This window comes from Aricia agestis, chromosome 15 (assembly GCF_905147365.1).
Source record: "Aricia agestis chromosome 15, ilAriAges1.1, whole genome shotgun sequence".
Classification (NCBI taxonomy): Eukaryota; Metazoa; Arthropoda; class Insecta; order Lepidoptera; family Lycaenidae; genus Aricia; species Aricia agestis.
Genome location: NC_056420.1, coordinates 8835798 through 8859825, shown reverse-complemented (window position 1 = coordinate 8859825; position 24028 = coordinate 8835798). Strand labels below are relative to the sequence as shown.

The following is a 24028-nucleotide window of genomic DNA, read 5'->3' as shown; positions in this document are numbered from 1 at the left end:
GAGATTTGTGGCAGAAGCTATCTTTTTGTGGCGTTGTTGATTGATCACCGTTTAGTTTCACCGTCAGCGAATCAAACGAGCTTGTGAATAATAAACTCGTTTAAAAAATCATAAACCGGACAAAACTCGTGCATTTCCAAGCACATTGATTTAGGTACCTCCAATAAGCCCATGGAGAAAACTCTTCTATACGCCTGAGTTATCTATGGAGAAACTTTAAGGCAAAATTACTTCCCGCCAATATTAAATTTTCCTTGTCCTCTGTAATTTATGGTAAGTTTTCTAAAGATTATTAACACTTTACATAGTCATTGATTTATGTATTCAGTCAATAATTATTCCACGATTTAATATTGGCGGAGCAAAACAATTTACTTTGCAAAATCACCGTTGGAAGTTGGAATTAATTTCAACATTTTAGACAATTTATTTATGAAATAGTCGGAAATGTTGTGTTATTAAAATATTCATTCGCAAGGATTTTTGTTTGATACTCGCTGTGGAAGCAACAGCATTTTCCTGAGGGTTGCGCTACATTAACCTGTGAGTTGTGTTCGTCAGCCAAAACTCTTCGAAGTACATTTTAATTGAGCACTTTACAGTCAGTAAACCTCTAGCAACATTATTAGATTATGTAGTTCTGATTTTTTTTTGAGACGAACACATGCGTGATGCTTCTGGCGGAAATTTTGTTTTGTATGCGCCAGCGTTTTTGATTGGTTAGCGGGCGGATGGATATTTTTCTGACATTAAAGTTATTAAGTACCCACCTGGCCTACCTACCCTTTTTTCTGTTTAAACAGTAGCTATAAGAATAACATATTACAAAAACAACATCTATACATATAATAAAATCGTAGGAAAGTCAATTCTGTACATTGAATATTTTTGAAAAATAATACTTGCGACGTGATCTACAATCGATATGGAAGCCAAAAATATAGTTTTTAGAATTTTTGTCTGTTTGTATGTATGTCTGTTTGTCTGTATGTATGTCCGGGATAAACTCAAAAAGTACTGGATGGATTTACTTCAAATTTTGCAAGGATATTACTTAGAGGTAGGGTCAACACATAGGCTACATATCATAACGATATCACCTATGGTGGGGGGAGGGGCTCAAGTTTCATTATTTTTAGTTTTTTGCTCATATCGCTAAAACGGTGCGTTGTAGAGAAAAAAAGTGCTATACACAATGAAAGCTCATAAAATTTTCCACAGATTTCTCCTTTACACTTTGTATCTATCTCCACTCCTTGCCTTGCTATGAGCTTTTATCTCTCTTATCTATACAGATTTCGAGTGTATATGCAGCGAGCTTCGGCACCGCCCCCCCAAACCCCCCCCCCTCCTTAAAATTTTCCTTTAAACAAAACGATGTCACGGAGTATTTTTCTCCTTTAAGAACAAAGTTAAAAACTACACTAAACATGCGGTTTTCGAGTGTCATTTGATTTGGGGGGGCTGCGCCCCCCCACCAAGGATCTGTTACTTACAACAAAATGGTATCGTCGCGTTTGTATTGCGTCTTATTTCTCCTTTTTAGGAACAAACTAAGTCATCTATACATATAATAAAATCGTAGGAATGTCAATTCTGTACATTGAATATTTTTGAAAAATAATACTTGCATCGTGATCTACTATGCTGACGCGGACAAAGTCGCGGGCACCAGCTAGTAATATTATAAACTGTAAAATAAATCGGATTAAAATAAAGAAACTGAAAAACCTAACTTAAAAGTAAGTGTCAAATTGAAAAACTTTCCCCCGGAAGATCTTAAAACCAATATCCTTATCCTTAGCGAAAAGAAAATACAAAATCCGTAGCACTCTTTATTAAAGAAAAATGCTAATGATATTTCTTAGCTCCAATACACTTTCCCATCGTGAAACTACTCGCGTCTCTGATAAAATACAGCAAAGATTGAATACGTCATTCTTGCCACCTGAAAGGAAACAAAGTTATCTCGGTTTGTGCAGGTTTCATCCGGTCCTATGAGCTTTTTATTTATATTTCTCTTTTATGTTACATCAACGAATCTAAGCTGCGGTTGAATATTTTTATTTCGTGACATTTTCTCGGCGAAATAAGTTATTACCGGTCCGGTGGACAGTGTCCGATGAATGTCGGTGACAGACAGTATTTGTAAAGGTTTCGGTAAATACTTTCTAATCAATCATTACGTAATAGTGTGTTTGGGCTTTATCATTGTATACATTTTGGCAGTATATTGAATATTTGTCTGTATAGAAATTTGTTTTATCTTATTTTATACCTATTAAAAAATAGACTGAAAGTGAGAGTTATTAAGTTTTTGTTAGACTTTACAACAAAAACTTAATAACTCTGACAGCACCCGATAATGTGAAAACGAAAATTAATCTGATTGTTAACACTGTCTTTCGAAAAGTTCATGATTCAGATCTTAAATGCACCACATGAAATTGCTACGGGTGCCAAAAATGGATAGACGAGTCCGTCGATTTTACCTACAAAGACTTTATACCATCCGAGAAATCGTATCAATAGACAGAGGGGGATCTATACAATTTTCGGAGGCTTTGAGATAGCCCAGCCGACAAATTATGATTATCATTTACTTGACGTAACCCGACCAAATTACTTAGTCCGACTTTCAGGATGCACGATGTGGACGATCGCTGGTAGAGTTCCGGTAGGTTGTATTGTACCCACAACCATGCCTTAAGCGAGGAGTAGAACACCATGGGATTAGAGTGTGTAGACCCAGTAGGATCTACCCACTTCGGCTAGAGTGTATGGGGCTACCTAGGATAGTAACACACAACCTGGCCGATATCCCCAATCCGCCGGGAATGCGGAAAGCAAAAATTTTGCCCCGTGCGAAAAAAAAACATTTTCAGCAAATTCTCTTTAACGGTGTCTGTAAACAATATTGGAAACCATTCATCCACGCGACACACTCCACCAGGCAGCCTAAATCACGGCTTCTATAATCAAAACTTTGTACATTACCGAAACGAATGTGCTGTAAGACAAATCTTGGATCCCGAAGGCTTTCAGTATAAGTGGTTTTTGGGCTTGCGCGCATCCCACTAGAACCAGACGTCGGATATCCTCGTGAGGCTTTGGGTGAATCGCACATAGATGCCAGCCGCAGTAAAACATCGAATCTGATAGTAAAGATGCCTGAAAAAATTAGACAATTATTGACTCTTGAGTTCATTCTACAAAAAAAAATAGCATTTATAGTACTACATAAGGTGCAATTATTATGAAAAGACTGCCAATGATTGCGTAGTTTGCCTTATGACAAAAGTTACATAATATCCTACGAGTTACGATCTATTCACATTTCACGCCCAATATGAGGGAGCGACTTTTGTAAGAGCGGCGCAGAAACAGAACTTACAGTATCTTCTTATGTAGTAAATACATAAACTTTAATTTTACCATCTATTAATGTAGTGCAATAGTCGCATCTCGTTTTGGTGTGAACTGATCCTTAATTATATAATTCATAATATAGTTGTATAGTAACATTTACTTACATTGATTAATAAAAGTTCTGTATCGCAGATTATATTTATTAACTATTAAACCATTATTTGTATTATATAACAGTTCTTTATTTGTGCACAACAAAGAATTATTAAGCAGAACATATTAGAGGACGTTGGAGGTAAAACATAATTAGCCGCGTAATCAAGGCATAATTAGAACGGGTTTTCAGAAAAAACTAAAACGTGCAGATTAAGTATTTTCCACCTGGAGAACAAAGCTATTTAATTAGTAACAAAGTCTCACTTGGTACGTAATTTCCCCCGCGTTCCACAAATTGAGCGCGAGGAGGAAAAACAATGAGCCGACGAATGTATACGTCATCAGCGCGTTTGTTAGGTTCATGTACGGCGCGAGCTGAAATTCGGGACATTTAGGTTAAGTATTAACACAAGCACACTAGAGTGAATACATGATTTCGGGGTAGGTTGGATACATCGTCGTCGCGTAGGTTACATTAATTAGGTTGCAACAAAACAGTAGCAGCAGTTTAAATATGATAGTGTGGATGAGATCCTTAAGGGTCGCAGAGACCTACCTTCAGGACAAAAAAAAAGTTAATAAGCCACATATACAAGCCATTGCAGAATCTTTACAACGATTGTGATTTTATAAGCCAGAAATAACAGATGCTCGTACAATAAATAAAATTATAGAATTATAGCTGCACAACAGTAAATGCTGAAAGCTGTTTTCTGTTAAATAACAGTAAAATAATTCAATTCTGTGCAATAAAACTTTTCATTTACCGCTAAACGGAGCAAGAGCAAAACTGCGACTGCCGAACTTTCGCAAACTTGTAAGGACATTATGACTCCGAAAACACGGTGTATTTCATCTGCTAAACTGAAATAAAATATAACAAACATTTCAACGTCTAAATTTACGAGCCCCTACTAAAATAAACTCTTTGTATATAGACGTTATAGTAATGTTTTGTCCTTGTCTGACACCTTCAAAAATAGACTCGACAGGTAAAATGTCAACTTAACACTCTTCGAAATATATTTTAACCATAGCTTACGATTTTTTCGTTTATATGAACCGGGCTAAATATACCATACTCAAAATAATATTATCCTGATATGATAAATTATAATGTGTTGCATGTCAGTATGATATCTGTCGACTCGTGATTCTGCAATGGTTTCGTTTATTTCAATGTGGTCCAAAAATATACTTTTTGCAATTAATTAGTATTTTTATAATAATTTGTAGATAGTCTATAATCTTTATCTATCTCTGAAACGACCCACTGGAATTTGGTATTGTTCTGTACTGGATAAATTTGATATTGGTCTTATAATAAAATATCGAACTCCGATAGCTCGATACCAATACAATATACTCACAACATGAGCTCCTGATGCATCTTTATGCCCTGTAAACATCCCAACTTCAGCGTTTTACGAGCCTCGCTCCCCCGCGACCCGTCGAATGCCCGCCTTATCCGCTCAAAATGGCGACGTAAAGTTATGAATTTGTACGTCATGGTGATGAGATGGACGATCGGCATGCAGTCCGCCGATATCATGGGCAGCATCATGTACAGCCAGGTCGCGTAGAAGAACACCCGCCATATATCAGCCAGGGTGGAGGCGTCGTCGTAGTACGGTAAGTAGGTGACGACCGTATAAAAGGGCGCTCCTACAACAAATGGCTCCGTACAATCTAATTAAGTAGAGCAAACAATTAATTACGTATTGCGTAAACATATTAATTAACGCTTTTTGACTATTTGGATTTCGTTACGTACCTAATATTGTACATCATTTAATTTCATGGGTCATCCGGTTTATTATGATTAACGAGTCTAGTCACAAAGTTTCATACTTTTGATATGTAACACTAAGTTTTGTGAATAGGTCTCGTTTGGAGTTTGGACCATAGTTTTGCATTTGACATTAAATAATTTACTTAAAACTATAATACAATATTATACCTACTTTAATTTTATAACAATATAATATTGTGTCTATTCAAGTTTTAAGTAAATATAATAATCACATATTATTAAGTTGCTTAACTTAATAATATGTGATTATTATATTACTAAGAAGTGTGGTTTAAAACAATACAAATGTAAATTTCATTTCTGATTTTAAACGGACGCTGTTTTATTTAATTCACATAACATCCGTTATTAATAAAATCAAGTGCTTTAAAATGGAAAATGTTATATCAACATAAACAATCCGCTTTTCCCGGTCGTAATCAGTATAATTTTCCCGTGTAAATAAGATACAATAAATTCTCAAATCTGACAAGGCGTTCCGTAGATTAGCTCGTTAAAAAAGAGATTAGTCAACTTTAATTTATTACCCTTGTTTTTTTTTAGAATCGGCGTGCGGTATGTTTACAAACCTTTAATGGTCTACACTGAAGGTAGTTTTGTGGCAAACTACTAGCGGCTACCTAATTTCGGCAACATAAATTTACCTTCAAATAGAACTTTCCTGAAACTCTCGATCCCGAACGCAATTAGCGATAAATAAACTGTTATCGTGTAGAATATTATCCCCCATTTGGCTTTCCCGTGTTGTTTCCTGGTGATCGACTCCTCCTCGATATCCTCCATGAGCGTCGCCATTTTGTTGTTCAATTTCCTTATGGGGTCCTTGTAGTACAGCAGCATGAAGGTTTTTATGAGGATTATATCGTGAATCGCGGCGAACATGAGCGCCGACTGTTTCTCGACTTCGGGAAACCTCCCGAAGAGAGTCGCGAGATTCTCGAGAAGAATCATCGTGAAATATATCGAGAAGGATACGACGTGGTAGATTCTGTACCATATTGTCTCTCGATAGATATCCTCGAACCAAAAGTTCCCCGCCCCCGCAATATACACGTACTTACAGTACGTCCGTAGCAAATGTTTTGTGCTCACCGACATATTAATTTAAAAAAAAAACGTATCACTTCTATAACGACAGTTTTGAAAATGGAACGCAAGTTAATGTTGTACATTAGTGGGTGAACAATTATTAATATTATAATATTATGAAACAAACTTTTTTGAGACAAAAGTTAGGGACTTTAAGAACTTCGGCAATTTTATAACCGGTGTCATTAGTAGGTAGTCATTACATACCCACTGAATTGTATAATAATTATACCCTAATCGCTGAAAGTTAGGGCAAGGGCAGCAATAATTAACATTACAACTTTATAAGTATTGTTTTCTCTTGTATCTAAACACTCTAATTGTGAAAAAAGCGTTATAAATATGATGTATGAATTAAAAATAATAATATTATTAAGTATTTACATATTATTTATATAGAGATTTTTTTATTAGGCATTCTTTAAGTAATAAGGCATTCTTAGTTTTCAGCTTTATAACAATTATATAAGTAGGTACTTACTTACTATAAAAACCGCATCCGTGGTCTAGTGATATAGAGCGCGGCTCTTGACTCGGAGGCCGTGGGTTCGATTCCCGCCTTGGAAACATGTTATTTCCAAGTTTGGTTAGGACGATGCAGGCTGATCACCTGATTGTCTGACGGATTGGCATGTAAAAAATCGGTCCTGCGCCTGATCTCTCGCCGGTCGTGTCGGTCTTCCATCCCACTGGGTTATGAGAGTAAAGGAATAGAGAGTGCTCTTGTGTACTGCGCACACACTTGGGCACTATAAAAAATTACTCCTGCGTAGCTGGCCTGGTTACAATGAAACCGGCCACCGTCACCGAAACCGGTGTGGGAGCTATTACCATAAAAAAACATTAACTAAGTAATATTTGCCTGAGTATAATAATAATAATAATATTTATACTTCCATACTTACTAATATTATAAATGCGAAAGTGTGTCTGTCTGTCTGTCCATCTGTCTGTCTGTCTGTTACTTCTTCACGTCCAAACCGCTAATCCGATTTTGCTGAAATTTGGCACGGAGATCCTTTGAGTCCCGGGAAAGGACAAAGGATACATGTACGGAAAAATGTATGGTTTCCGCACGATAAACTTATTTTGGCGCAACGGAGTTGCGGGCGTCATCTAGTAAATTATAATATTAAAACACATACATATATAACCGTTTAAACTTTAAATAAGAACCTCCTGTTACCATCGTATTTAAAAAGATTAAAACAATCTAATTTATTGGACATAATAACTTTTTTACAATATGATAATTATATAATTTCACTTACTTTCAAAGCTAAAACTTTAATGTAATTTAACTAACTTAAACATTTTGGAGCAAGCCAAACGTAACGACCTAGAATTGAAGATCATAAACAAAAGACTATGAGAAGAAACGTCCCCACCAACCAACAGAGCAGAAACAGATGTCATTCGAAAGATCTACTAGAATAGAGATTTTTTTACTATGGCGACATCTGTCAAATACGTGGGGTTACAGTGCAATTCAATCAAACTTGGGGCGGCGTCGTCATCGTGCCATAACACGACGCCGCCACCCTGACACGGTGCGATGCCGCACAGTGTCCCGGTGACGCGAACGGTGCACCGCGCGCCCCTATTCAGAGTAAAACTTCCGAAAAATGGCGTTCCAAACTTAAACGAGGCATGTGAAATACCTATCAAACAAAGTCGCGTAGTGGAAATATTGTCAGATTTCAATCAAACTAAATGGGCCACGGGGCGGCGCACTGTTCGTGGCACCGGAAGTGGGAACGCCACCGCCACCGTGACACGCGTCACGTGTCACGGTGGCGGCGTGGCGCGGCATCGTCACACGGTGACGATGCCGCGCCGTTTTACGCATTTCCTTAATGTGCAAATAAATAGTGTTAAAATATGGAGATCATGATATTAATATTATTGTCTTCAATGAAATCGTCATTTGTTTGTACATGAAATTAAAAACCAGCACAGTGCGTATCGGGTCACGCGCAATATAGGGCTCTGTAGTACCGCTAGTTTTTGATAATTTTTGTATCGTCAATGAATATAACGTGTTTTTCATTACCAACAATACCATCTCAGTTACGTTCAAAAGAATTTGAACGAAAAGTTTATATTTCTTCGAATACATTCCATTCCACATTTCCAGAAGCAACCTGAGCTAAATAGCTAAACCTGAGCCTGAAACCTGAGCTAAAACAATTTGAGCTAGTGGAAGGGGGGACACTGGACTCTAACGATTTTTTCACTTTAAAACTTCATATTTCACAAGTGGATCCCTAAATCGGAAAATGATCTTTGAATACAAAAATAAAGATTTTATATACCATTTCGTCGCCATCATTAAGATAATATGCATACATGCCGAATTACAGCTTTGTAGGCCCTATGGTCTCTGAGAAAAACCGCGGACAGACAGACAGACACACATAACATTTTAAACTTTCGCGTTGCATTATAATTAAACTTTTTAATCGGGACTTAACGCGACTTATTTAAGTAGTAATGCTACTACGAGTACATACTTTTTCTCGACGTTTCGGCCGTGTTGCAACGGCCGTGGTCACGAGGGGACTGCAGGAGCGCGACGTCTTCGTTTGCACCGGGCGGTCTGTTCTACGACTACCCTCGAATTGTCCAATATTTGTGTTCCAATACACTGAAAGTCAGTAGGTTCACTGCGACACACAACACTAACTGTAAACGTCGAGAAAAAGTATGTACTCGTAGTAGCATTACTACTTAAATAAGTCGCGTTAAGTCCCGATTAAAAAGTTTAAAGACAGACACACAGACGGACAATCAGACCGAAATTATAAGGGTTCCTTGTTGACTACGGAACCCTGATATGCTTTTTGTTTGTAGAAAAAAGTGATTTTTTTTTAATAAACCCAATTGATTTTGAAACTGACACTGGTACTTAAGACTTTTCTGGGTCCCAGTGAACAAATCGAGACGCATACCATGACTGTTGAAGGGTGGGGACGGGGTCCATACAAAATCCCGCATAGGCCTTTTTTCCACTGTATTAAATCTTTGACGACTTCTATTTGTAACTTTCACTTAATTATTTCAAAGTTATTTCGCATAAATGAGCTCTAATCATTAGTTATATTCCAAACAATAATCCACCCCTCCCACATCAGTTTCAGTGACGGTGACCGGATTCTTAGAATAGATTCATAGTAAAAAGAAATTTTACCGTGTCCATATTGTGTGTAATACACCAAAGCACTCTTTTTCACTTACACTACGAAGTATGAGCACTGGGTGAGATATATGTGTAATATATTTATATCGCAAAATATTTTTCATACCAGGGATGGTCGCATCATAAAAAAGGCGAGAAACACTGTCCTAGCCAAACTTGAAAACACCATTTTTCTAAGCAGAAATCGTAACTACTATCTCCAAGTCGCGATTCAGACCCTAAGCTCTAAGCCACCACGGAGGCCTACTTCAAGAAATCCGAACTCTATTATATTAAGACCTTCCGGATCTTATTATATTGGAAAAATCTTCTGAAACTTATTATAAAATAAAGAAAAATAATATAGGCTTACCAGAAAATTATAGTATTATCTCGTAATAAGTCCGCTTGAGAGATTTCACAAGCTTATGACAACTGACGCATATTCTGAGAATGTTGAAGCTGGCTTCTAACAACTGCAACAGCGAGAAACCTCGGCAGTGCATTAGTTTCTCGCCTTTGCCACAAATACGGAGAAATATGGAAAATTGTAACATTTCTATTTAAAGCGCTTCCAACATTCATTTTAAAATGTTAACATATTAAGGTCTATTTAGTTTAAAAACTAATTATTAGTGTTTCATTCGAAATTCATGATTATGAAATGTATTGACTAAAGCGGCCTTCCCAAAGTGGGCGATAACGCCCCCTTGTGGACGCCAAAGGTCTAAAGTATAGGACCCAGAAAAAAATGGGGGCGTTGTGTAGAGGCGAGGGGGGGTAATCTGTATTTTAATTTCATCCGGATCCATTCTGAATTGAAACAATGGGGGGCGCTAAAACATAATTTGTTCACAAAGTGGGCAGTAGACAAAATAAGTTTGGGAACCCCTGCACTAGAGTCTAGTATAGACCTTCTGATTAGCTCACGTCAAAATGCTACCCAATCGACAACGCTGTTGAACAGATAAACTCGTGTTAAATTACTTCAGAAACGGATTTTTGATAATACATAATATAAAGTTTCTATTACGGAAAAGAATCAACCTGCAACCGGGATGTTCAAAAGCTATTCTATTAAGGTGCTCCCTTACCGGTACGGGAGGTGAACCGAGCATTACATGCGCACCTTGTAATGATACAATTTGTAATATCTTGATACAACTTGTAACGTCAATTAGCTTTGTCCACATTGTGCCTTTTTCTGTTCATCAAGGGCATGCCTTATAGCGCTGTCAACAGCGAACGTGAGGCATGCCCGTAACGCGCGTTGAAATCGTAGCGCGCGCTATGACACTTTTCTTTCAACGCGGGTGGATTTTGAGACGTACGAACTTAAAGTACGCGGGTTTTAAGTTCGCGAACTTACTCGGCTCGCGTCGGTGACACACCATGCCGCCAGGCTCGCAGCTCTTTGCTACACACAGGCCATTAAGATCGTCGAGCCATAAGTCCGCGTACTTACTCGCGCGTCTGTCACCCCTTTTAGTAACAATATAATATATTCTATTTAAACATTTTAGTTATGTTTCAATGAAATTTAAATTCTCCGTTATCTGAGCGTTGAAATTAATTTAGATACTGCTGCGAATGTTTCCAGCTTCGCCCTCCCGGGAATGACACTCCAACTAGATACAAATGTTATTATTTTAAGGAACGAGCTTCTGTGAATATTATTTATACACAATTTTAATAAAATAAAGTAAACATTAATGAAGACGCGAGTGGATGAAGTAGATAACTGACATTTTATAACATAAGGCAATTACAAAGGGTCAGCGCAGACAGAGAGGCAAAATCCTCGCGCAGTCTCGGGCATTTTCTTTGAAGCACTTTTTTATTTTTTTTATTTATTCAATAAACTATAAACTATAACTTGAAAATAAACTTTAAAATTATTACACTGAAGTGCGATAAGGGATTCCCGCATATCCTCGAGGACGCGCGAGCATTTCTTGTGATTCGAGCATTTATGCACTTTAGTTTTTTAATTTTAAAGTTTATTTTCAAGTGCATGCCCGAGACCGCGCGAGGATTATAATTCCTCTTTGTCTGCGCTAACCCTTATTTTTCCCCAATAATTTGAACAAACGTTGTATCTTGCCTACTTCATCATCTGGCTGATATATCTGACTATACATAAAATTCACATTCTTTTATTTCAAATCATTTTCCTTGTCCTAAAGCCTTTTATGCAAAATAAACCTAATTTTTCAAATCGTCACTTAGACACTTAATCCACTCATATCTCCAAATATAAAAATTAAAAACCGAATTTCGTGCAAGCAAATTCACTTTAGCTAAGTGGACTAGAAATGGTGCATAGATAGTTATAATACAGCGGTACTCTGTACTTGTTTATACGTCTGTATTTTCTGTCTCAAAAGTTTTCGTTAAATGGTGGGTTGAGTTGACACTTAAAATAATGAGAGTATAATAACGAAATGAAATGTGTCTGTCTGTTAGCTCTTCACTCTTACACTGCTAATACAATATCATCATAATTCGGCTTGAAAATTCTTTGGGCCTGGTCAAGCATGCAGTATGATTTTTATCAAGGAAAAATGTACGGTTACCGTGCGATAAACACAGACAATATCTAGCTTATAATTCAATTGTAGTATACCGATTCGTCAATGAAGTGCCAGTCGAACTTGCGCACAATTTTTGGCCTATTTTTATAACGGTACGGAACCGTTATAAAAAAAGGCCAAAAATTGTGTTTTTTGTATGGTTGCCCCCCTTAATTTTTATTTTATTTAAATAATATTATTAATTATTAAAGTACACATAATTATGACAAAAAAAATGTGTGAAAATTTCAAGTGCCTACCTCTTGCCATTATTGATATAGAGCGAAAAGGCCAAAGAAATCACGTTTGTTGTATGGGAGCCCCTTAAATATTAATTTTATTTTGTTTTCAGTACTTGTTGTTATAGCGGCAACAGATATACACAATCTGTGAAAGTTTCAGAAGTCTAGGTATAGCGGTTCTTGAGATACAGCCTGGAGACAGACAGACGGACAGACAACGAAGACTTAGTAATAGGGTACCGTTTTTACCCTTTGGGTACGGTACCCTAAAAAATCCTCATCTTTCTATTTAATATGTTACTACATCATTAAAAAAAACCTCAGGTATCAATTCGCACGCCTAGTTTCACGTATTTTATTGAAAGTTTTATTTTTATTTCCCGTACATGACACGTGGCAATTAGTTTTGAATGCCTGCGTAGGTTTACAAAATAAATTGGCGCCAAAGTTGACAGGATATATTCGAGCGGTGACACGCCTAATCGCGTGGAGGTATCGGTTTGATCACAATTCACAATATAAAATTATACCGTAGACCATACTCATACTAGACCGCCCCGCATCACATACGCACACATTAGCGTGATTTCAGATAATTTTAAAGTCGCAAAATAGGGTACTATCACGTGGCACGCGCTTAAATGTGACTCTTGTCTTGAGCGAGTTTGATTACAAGGACACGGCTTAATCACTTCTCTACTGTATATTTTTATTTTCGTTCTTTGATGTCATATTGTAACGAACCCCCTGCCCAGGTAGCACAAAATTGCTGAGTAGCGGCTGTGGGCACGTTTTTTACATCGCCACTGGCTATGAAAAATTGCTATATAAGCTTCTACTCAACCAAATTGGGCACACTTTATACAGCAAATTATTGCTGTGATATTACCGTATAAGTAGGGTTTTGCTATATAGAGATATATGTAGCTTTGCTAAGAAGTTTTTGTAATTTAGTTTGCTTTCACATCAACAAAAAACACAGATAGTAAAAATCTGAAATATGGTGTGTACATATCACACTACTATAAATATAATATGGCGACTACAGAATTAAATTATTTTTAAAACATTGACGTATTAAATTACATACAAAATTGTTACACGCCATATTATATGAGTCTAATTTTATATGCAAATTAAGTTTTACTGTTAATGTATCTATATATTATAATCTATGAATTATAAGTAAATTTTAGTGCGCTTTTTATTTTCGGTGGTTTCATAAATTGTATTAATAATTAAAACATAATATTTTTAAAATATTTTATTTTTATTTGTCACTAAAAGCTGAAATTAAGTTTCTAAAAACTTATTCGGTTAACAAAAACTACTGTTAAAAACAACTTATTATTAGACGTAACATAAATTAAACCTTAAAATCGATAATTCATAAAATAGGAATGTCAAAAAATATGGCGATGCGACTTAAATTGCAAAAAAAGTGCTAGAAATTGCCGATTATTATATAGGAAGCTAATTCGAGGCTGAAAGCGATGTAATTCGCTATGTAAACTAATGAAGCGATGTTATTAGCTTTTAAATTGTTTTTAGATCTGTAAAATGCTTCTAAATTACTACATAAGATATATTAATAGCTTCTAATCGGCGAAAACTTTTTAATTTACTCGGCTAGAAATTGCTGTATTGGGAGCTTTCGTATGTGCGTGTGTGTGTGTGTATAAACGTCTACAGCGCAATTTTACACAGCTTTTAATGAAAAAATATATAGTTGGGTATGTAATATGCCGCAATTCGGCTGTTTGTGTTGTAAATCGCCTCTGCATCGCTTTAATGAGGCCAAAAGCGATGTAAGCCAAATCTTACATAGCCTTTGTGCTACCTGGGTGGAAACGCTACGATACAGATAATAATTACGACGCTGTATTAAATCACATTCTACACGTCTACTGTGTTGCTCTATTAATAGAACCCGATAATCATAGGATTATCATCATGGGCGTAACAGCCCTACGGATTCAATTATAAATTCCGTACAAGAACGCGAAATGTTTAGAAGTATTCGTAACTAATCGGAACCGTCTCTTGTTTCGCGTTTCATCCATACTAATATTACAATTACGAAAGTGTGTCTGTCTGTCCGTTACCTCTTCAGCCCAAACCGCTGAATAAATTTTGCTGGGCATGGAGATGCTTTGAGCCCCGGAAAAGGACATAGGATACTTTTTATCCCAGAAAGGTGTACGGTTCCCGCGCGATAAAAGAATTTTGGCGCAACGGAGTCTGGGGCGTCATCTAGGTCAATTATAAATTCTGTACAAGAACGCGAAATGTTTAGAAGTATTCGTAACAAATTGGAACCGCCTCTTGTTTCGCGTTTCATAATTGAATAAATCTCTCCCACAGAATGGAGGGCAAATGCAATTTTCTTAGTTAATACTCTTACCAAGCGCCGTGTAAATCCACCGCCGCCGTCATATAAATTCGCCTAAGACCTCATCTGGTATTCAAGATTTGCCAAACGTTAAAACTTTTGAATGGGATTATACAGCGAGCACTGAACTAATAATTACGAACGTTGGAATTGTAACGGACATTTTCATTTTGTTAAATGCTTTCTACAGTTTAATTGCTCTGTGCTTACCTGCCTGTTTCATATACGTATATTTATTTGGCTACCTTAGTAAATAGAGATTGATGGCAAGTATAAGATAAAAATTAAATATTCGTATATTTAATAATGAGTTTCTTGTTCCATTATAAAATATTTGGTTCCACATTTAGAAATGAGGCTGGGCCGATTGTGAGACATAGAGACACGACAAAATACAAAAGGTACATAATGCGGCATAATGTACTATTGACAGAGAAGTTGATTCATAGGCAGTCGACGGACCTATGTAATTTGGTCACTTTCTGTCTAACCCACCCTCCAGACTTTGGATTGACATAGTCCGATCAAATGACGTAGGTCCGTCAACTGCCTAGGAATTCATTTCATCGATGGTACTATCAGAAGTTGATTCGTAGGCAGATGGGGGACCAACGTAGCTTGGTCGCGTTACGTCAAACCATAAAGTTAATATGCCTAGCGGAATAGAGAAACAAATGCCTGAGCAAGAGAGATGTCACTATCAGTAACACTGCGTGGTAAAAACAGACGTGTGATACATGACAGCAGCACTCTTTTTTTGACGTCCAGTCGGCACGTGCCGCACGTTGACAATTTGATCTCATAGAATTCATGTTCAATCATGTTTGTGTAAGTGTTTACGTACACATATTTTTCACACAGATGAAAACCAATTTTGGTTTCGTTTGACAGCTCGAGATTGTTGCTCTATTCCGCTAGGTATATTAACTTTTTGCGTCAAACCCAGTTCACAATTAACATTGAATTGACATGATCCGACCAAATGACGTTGGTCTGTCATCAATTTACCTCGATGATACATACGACTTCTTCAGATTTTTCTGCGATGAATGTCGCGAGCTGCATCTTTTAAAGACTAAATTACGCAAAGGAGAGGAATTACGAGATATTAGGACTATGTATATTTAAGGGGAACACCAGAGAATCTAGTCTGACTAGTGAATATCCTGGAACATAAATCATACCGGCACTCCGGTAAACTGCGGATTTGTCAGCGGTTCCTATTGGCCAGCGATGCCGTAAATCACGTTACATGCAACTTTATAGTAATTGTTTGTCGGAATGAATATTTTATCGCTTTATGGTATTAGGCTGCCTTGAGACTCGATTTATATGCGACCGCGCAATCGAGCGGTTTGATCACTACACTGCGTGATCACAAGCAATGTGTAGGAGCCGACACCAAGCGATAAGGAGAAAAATCATGTTCAAACCCATGAGCCTAAGAAGAAACTGCCGTACTTGGGGACGAATAATATTATGACATAACTCTAAACTCCATGAAATTTTTGACATAAGCCATAAAAATAAGTCCATGGCATCTCTTCATAAAACTGAAGTTTAATCGTCATCACACACGTGACCTCAAAGATGTGATATTATGGTTTTAATTATTATCCATACTAATATTATAAATGCGAAAATGTGTCTGTCTGATACCTCTTCACGCCTAAACCGCTGAACCGATTTTACTGAAATTTGGCATGGTGATACTTTGAGTCACGGGAAAGGACATAGGATACTTTTTAACCCGGGAAAATGTATGGCTACCGCGTGATAAACGAGTTTTGGCGCCACAGAGTTGCGGGCGTTATCTAGTTATTTTAATACTTATCAAAATAAAAGATCCGTGAACCAGTAAAAGCGTTTTTAATATTATCTTTCCCGAGATCGTAAATTAACGCAGATTTGTTTGGGCCAAGTGTCTCAATAATTACCGAAACCACTTTAAATTACTTCACGGCCGTAATAGAGATAATTCCGGCCATTCCAGAGATTTATAAACTGAGTGGAAAAGGTTAGCTCGGAATAAAGTACATCTCGCAATAATATATCAATGGGCCCTCGGGGGAGGTGCGATCACGTACTAGAATTGTTTTTCGACAAACCCAACACCAGGGTAAAAGGGCTACCTTTTAAGATATTATCTACAGATGTGATAACGATTGTGTTAGTTTTCGTTTGAGAGTTTTATATTTTTGTGCTCTTTTGCCTAAGGCGACCTAGAGAAAGAACTACTGTAATATTTTTGGTAAAATATGAATAATATTTAAAAGTGAATTCATTTGGATGGTATATTATAACGGCAATTTTAAGAAGTTAGAATAGAATAGAATAATTTATTGCATAAATGTGGTACAAAAAGGTCTTACAATATTACTTAAGAGCGTTCCTGACTCCAAAAATCAAACATCGTCCTCCTCTCTTCACACTCACGCCCGTCTTTCATATGCCAGGTGAAAAAGGACGACGCGGAATCATCGCCAAGTATATAGTGATTATGAAAAAAGTGTTTTGAGCAAATTTAGGTTTTATCAATGCCTTCTTAGATATTAAAAAATATTAAAGAAAAGACAGCCAACTTCGAAGATCCAAGCAAAAATGTGTCTAAAACAAGGTTTTTTGTAAGAAACTATCGAGCATTTTTTCAGTAATCGTGTTTTCGTCTTGAGCATTCTTCATGAACTTGACTTGTGTCAAAAAATCAGTTTTCTAGACCTTACAGATTTTGAGATCGAGGTTTAAGTATGTAGTCCAGTTAGGGTCAGGTGCGCTCTTAAATAGATCCAACACTCTGCCTAATAAGTGGCGTGCAAAATACTTTTAAATTGTATGGCATTATAAAAATACTAAAATTAAATAATAACTCATTACATTAAAAATTACTTTAAATAAATCCTTTCAATTATTAGGTCGCTGATATATACTCTGATATCGAAATTTTTCTGATGTTTGCTATTTAGTATTTTGTAACAATATTAAGTTACTATTTTAAATACCTAAAACCCATGACAGGTGTATAAAAATATATTACACTTTTATAGCGTTTATTTATAAGACCAGACATTTAAAATATTCAGTAACACTAGTTCCTAGATTCTAATAATTCAATTCCTCTTCGTTGAAAACATTGATATACCTAGTCTAAGGATATCGCATCGGATCTGTTAAAACTTAAAAATATAATTGTAATTTTAATTATGTACGTATTATATTATAATATTATGTTTAAAGAAAAATGACTCCTTGATGTTTTTAGGTTGGTTCACTTGGCTCTGTAAAATAATTATGCAATCATAGTATTATGTAAGTATACTATTTCAATATACATAATATGTCATACAGTTCCGATGCAATCGCGATATGATAAAATTACAAAATAGTAGAAAATATCAAGACGATTTGCTTGTGCGTCAATTGCTAAGTACTCACATGCGGTTTTTCTCGATAGTTTTACTCCAATTCGAGTAATAATTACTGTGTGGACCGCAAAACTCACAGATCGAAGGCTCGCATCGAGCCGGCTCGATGGAATTAATTCCGAATAACTATATCGATTAAGAGTAAAACTACCAAGCAATGCTGAATGTGTGGACGAAAGCCCGAGCCGCGGGTTTTGCTCGACGTTATTGCTCGATCGAGCAAGACCGTATGTGAGTACTTAGTGTCCGTCTAGGACACTAAGTACTCACATAATTATTACTCGAATTGGAGTAAAACTAGAGTGACAGTAATTTTAAAATCTAAATTTAAGGGTTGATTCTGTCGTAGATGCAGTACTAATTTAGAAATGCATTTCTAAATTAGTACTGAATTGACTTGGGCGAGACCAATGCAAATCTATAAAAATCTTGCAAATCTATCAAATCCATACTTTAGAAATGCATCTACGCGCCGCGTTGCGAACTGAATTGACCCTAACTCATCAGTCATCACAATATTATGTTAATCTTAAAGAACGTAAGCGGTGCCTCGGCTGAAGATAATTTTAAAAATAATGAGACATTCCTTAATGTTGTACATCAGTGGCAGAGAATATTTTATTATACCTTATTCTATCTCGGAGAAGTGGTCCTTGAGATGCATTTAACCTTAGTTGAACATCAAACAGCCGACTCGCCGAGTGAATTTGCATCACAGACTAAATTGTCGTGCACATTACAAAGTTATATTGTGATGCATATTCAGCGGACAATATTGGCGTAGCTTGAACATAGTCATTATGAATAGGGTTGCATGGGGTGAAATTGGGATGAAATATGTCCTAGACGGATGGGTAGTCATGAGTTTTCCTTCCGGCTCAAAAAGACTTTTTGTGTGGCCTAAAGGACTTTAATCATACAGAGAGCGGTCACGCGGTCAGTTTTGCGTTCTTTGTGTTGTATTACGTTACATAGATATACCCACATAGGGCCTTTGCAAATTCTGACCGCGTCAGAATTGCTCCTGTAGAACACTTGAACGCGTGACCGCTCTCTGACTGATAGGTCCCATAAGTTGCTAACCAGTTAAGCAGCTTACTTTATGTGTAATTTTTCTTTAAGCTAAAACAAATGTTTTGAGCCCACACATCGTGTGAAGTTAACCCAAACATTAAAACGCTCAAGCTTAAAAACGACAAGCTATTAAAGCCTCCAGAAACTAAATACTTGCGGCACATTCACTTTGTTGCATTTTCTAAAAATGAAACGAAACCTCTTCGATGCAAATATTTGTAGTTTCGTTAAATAAGTGCGCATAAGTCACTTTTGTCATACCCTAAACATACGAAATGGCAAAAGGAATCCCTTAAAGGATCGTAAAATTCCTTTCAAGATAAAACCGTGGGGTTATATAGGTCAACGTATATTTAGGTCGTATAATAATCAAAGGCTTCCCTTGAATGGATGAAAACATAAAAAAATACTATGTCGAAATGATATCGTAGTAGGTATGAATGGAAAGGCGTTTTTACTAAGTTTTTTTTCGTTCAATCTATGTTAAACAATTGGATAATAAACAGTAGTATACCTACCTATTCCTTCTCATCATCTTCCTTATTAATATTTTAAATAAATATAAATAGGTAATTTAAAGTTTTTAAAAGTTTTATGAGAAAGACATGCCAAATATTCGGCGTACGTTTTTTAACACACTTTTTGCATGAGCGAACCTTTTTTTGTTGCGAGGTAATATTCCTCTATATACCTACGCTTCCTCTGAAATGATCACATATTAATCCAATTTTTACGTAGGTATAAAGTAGTCGTGGCTTGTCAGCGAATTAAGGTATACTTTAGGTTTTACGAGCAGCCGTGTCGCTTTTCTCCGTTAAGATAGGGCATTTAATGAGGCTATATCAGTTTACTGTGGCATTGAAATCTCTCTCTAGGTACGTTGCATTAACAGAACTTTATTATCCACGTAACTTTTGACTACGTTCCTTTTACTAAATTGTAAGTTGTGTTCGGTATCTAATATTATTAAGATGAAGGTATGTGGCTCTATAAGGAAAAGGACAAAGGATAGTTTATCGTGGAAAATCTACGGTTCATGCACAATACTCGAATTGAGACACGAAGTTATGGGCAAAGTGTAAATATAATATTTACTTTGCATGGACCTACTCCATACACATAAACTACCTTGTGTCAGTCGAAAATAATTAACACTTGCGAGCTTCTATATTGTTGTAGGTATAAACAATTTGTCTAGTTTTAGATTTTATACTGCTAGCTCCTTGCTAAAAATTCTAAAGAAAAAAGCCTCGGATGATAAGCATCTAGAAAGTTGTCGGAGTGACGGCGACACGGCTTATCACTCCGCGCCGGCACGCGCCCCGCACATTATAAATTGTTGGCGAAAATATTACTTTATATTCTGTGGACATATACAAAAAAAAAACTTTTTTAAGGTATGTATGCCATGATAGTAAGAAATGCCAATCTGTTGTCGATAACAAATCCGGTATGATAATAGTATGCTTTCTAGTAAGGATTTCTTAATACATAATCTATTAAACCTGCAGTTCATAGTTGCGATCGACCGAAATTCGAAACATTCAAACGCAAATGAGTGACAGCCTTTAAGTATAAGCGATTTTTAGCGTTAATTTTTAGGGTTCCGTACCTAAAGGGTAAAAACGGCACCCTATTACTAAGACTTGGTTGTCTGTCCGCCTGTCCGTCTGTATGTCACCAGGCTGTAACTCAAGAACGGTAATAGGTAGAGAGTTGAAATTTTTACAGATTGTGTATATCTGTTGCCGCTATAACAACAAATAAGTACTAAAGCAAAATAAAATAAACATTTAAGGGTGGCATCCAACAAACGTGATTTATTCGGCCTTTTTGACTCTATGTCAGTAATGGCAACAGGTAAGCACAATATTATGTTATTTTCACGAAGGCCTCTATTATATGTCTACTTCAATAATTATTAATAATATTAAAATAAAATAAAAAATAAAGAGGGTCTCCGATACCAAAAACACAATTTTTCTCCTAATTTTGCTCTATAATGGTACCCTTCATGCGCGAGTCCGACTCGCACTTGGCAATTAGGTACTCCATGACAATTTGACGTGATGTATGTAACTACCTACTTTGTGTTATTGTATAATTATAATAAATAATTTGAATAATAACAATTATTATTTACGATAACAAATAAGCCAATTCACGCAATTCAACCTTTTTACATTTTATTTTAATCGCTTACACATTTTTTGTCGCACAAAAGCGCTTGAACAAGTGTTTTCTTGTACAAATATTTAAATACGGTTTTAATAAATAACAAATAATTTATGTGCGTCACACCACGCTCGGAGGAAATTATAAATCACTTACGCAGTGCCCGAAACCCCGGACCGCGGGCTTACAACGAATTTCGAAATTCTTGGAAGAAACAATAAAATGTACACGTTTTACAAAATATTGTGAGAATGTTTTATTGTTGATTTTAAAACTAATGTATACTAATATTATAAATGCGAAAGTGTGTATGTCTATTAATTACCTCTTCACACCCAAACCGCTGAACCGATTTTGATGCGATTTCGCATGGAGATACGATACTAAAGGACAAAGGATACTTTCTATCCCGGGAAATTTTACGGTTCTTGCGCGATAAACGAATTTTGGCGCAACGGAGTTGCGGGCGTCATCTGGTATTTAATAGTTGCTTATCTTAGACACCTTTAATAGGCAGTAATCTATCAAAGACTTGGCTAATAAAAAAAGTTTAAACTATCTGTACAAAGATTATAATTATTACGTCTAAGAGTTATACTTACACATTACACAGTGTGTTGATCTTTTCATTACTAAAGAGCTTAGACACTACTAAAACTATAAACTATATCTACACATTGCACATAGTATCCAAGATGAAATCAAATAAACCTTATTTAAAAGTAATCACAAGCTTCAACATTTTACCAACAAACATACCTTGGATCAGTTGGATGTAATCCCTAGATTTAAAAATATTTTTCTTGTCACAGTTCGTCGAGTTTAGAAAAGTTAAATGAGTTCAAAGTTTGCACGTTCCGAATGTTCATCATCGTCAGGACGAGTGTATCTTTTTCTTTATGTACAATGTACATACACTAAACACCATAAGTAGGAAGGTCATAGAAGGGGGAGATCGCGACCCTCAGACATGAGGAATATGACTAGAGGACGAGGAGGACACTAAACACAATAATTCTTCAACTTTTGAGTCGTATACTCATGACTCATGAGTCATGACTCGACATGAACACCAAAATAAAATAATATGAATATTACGAGTATGCTAAAAATACACGTTATTAAAATTCGCAAATTATTCGTACTTTTTGCTGATAGACTTTCACATATTTTGTGCCTAATTGTTCATAAGCCGTTATTGGGAAAAAAAATTGTACAACGGAATAACACTTTTCAGTTCATACGAAACGTATTTAAAATAATAAAAATTAAATATTTTTTTTTATTCTAAAATCAACGGTGTTTGGGACGGATGGTTTAGAAGGTAACTATGTTTTAAGTTGAATAATTCAACTAAGGAAACGTAACTCCCATACTTCAACCGTTCTAAATTTGGTTGCTTTTCGCACGCTTAAATATGATAATAGCAACAAAACACTTACTCAAATTTACGAAAGCCGTTGACATTAATTGTCACTTCTATATTTACACAAAATTATGTACCGAATACGTACGCAAAAGTATACATGTATTCGGGTCACATTTTGTAGCCTTGTGAACTTTGACACAGTTGCTCTTCCTTAGTTTTTAATTTTTATTATTTGTAGACCAGCTCTACCAAAGCAAGTGCTCATTGCTACGCCGTAGCAGCTCTACGAAATGTGCTACGTGAAACTTGTAGCTCCTCTACGATCGACACACATTCTACAACACATTTTGAGAAGCCAATATTATACTTTTGTGAATGCAGTACAAGATCACAAAGCCTTAGGATTACTTTTTAAAGAGCGATATTTTCGATACTAATTTCAATACAAAGAGTGACTGCAATAATCACATGCATGGTCAATCATTGTTCGAGGTCCATATTGATATTACAAAAAATTTACTTTCTATTATATTATATCAAAGAATCATTACATTACATTATCAAAGTAATATTACATATAAACATACTCAGAAAGTCTCATCCAGTAACACAGTATCGTGGTAACTTTAAAACTCCATCAGCTACACGTTTATTGACAAACTAGATGATGATTCGATTATCGCGCGGCAACCGTACATTTTTCCAGGATAAAAGTATCTCTGAAGTTTCTCGGAAAAGGACATACCTTTTCCGGGACTCTAAGCATCTCCATACCCAGCAAAATGCTGTCGGTTTAGCAGACGACAGATAGACACACTTTCGCATTTATAATATTAGTATGGATAAATTACATAATATTATATTATAATTATATTTTAGTTGAACGTAAAGTGCCGCAGCCGGGAGAGCTGTCAACCTGTTTATCGCTTCGTTAATTCGGCATCGGTAATTCGCTCCATAAATATTCAACGTTTCAAACATTTGTTTTCAATTTAGCATAAATAACTTTTTAATCTTAATATTCGAGTCAATAATTACTTATTACTGTTTGATATGTGAATTTTGATTATGTTAATGATTAATCCAAATTAATCGTTTAATTGTTGGATACGAGATATTTTCCATGTGACTTGAATTTTCGGAATGGTTAACAAAATTACAAAAAAAACTTGAGAG

At 36.0% G+C, this 24028-nt stretch overlaps 1 protein-coding gene across 1 annotated transcript; it reads right to left on the bottom strand.

Annotated features, from left to right (window-relative positions):
* Positions 1–1822: 1822 nt before the first annotated feature.
* LOC121734212 lies at positions 1823–6436 on the bottom strand. The gene is made up of 6 exons (XM_042124692.1): positions 5983–6436; positions 4896–5190; positions 4293–4389; positions 3790–3900; positions 2998–3171; positions 1823–1948 (listed from the first exon to the last, which is right to left on the bottom strand). The coding sequence occupies exons 1-6, from the start codon at positions 6434–6436 to the stop codon at positions 1895–1897; spliced, it is 1185 nt and encodes a 394-aa protein (XP_041980626.1). The 3' UTR covers positions 1823–1894.
* Positions 6437–24028: the final 17592 nt, after the last annotated feature.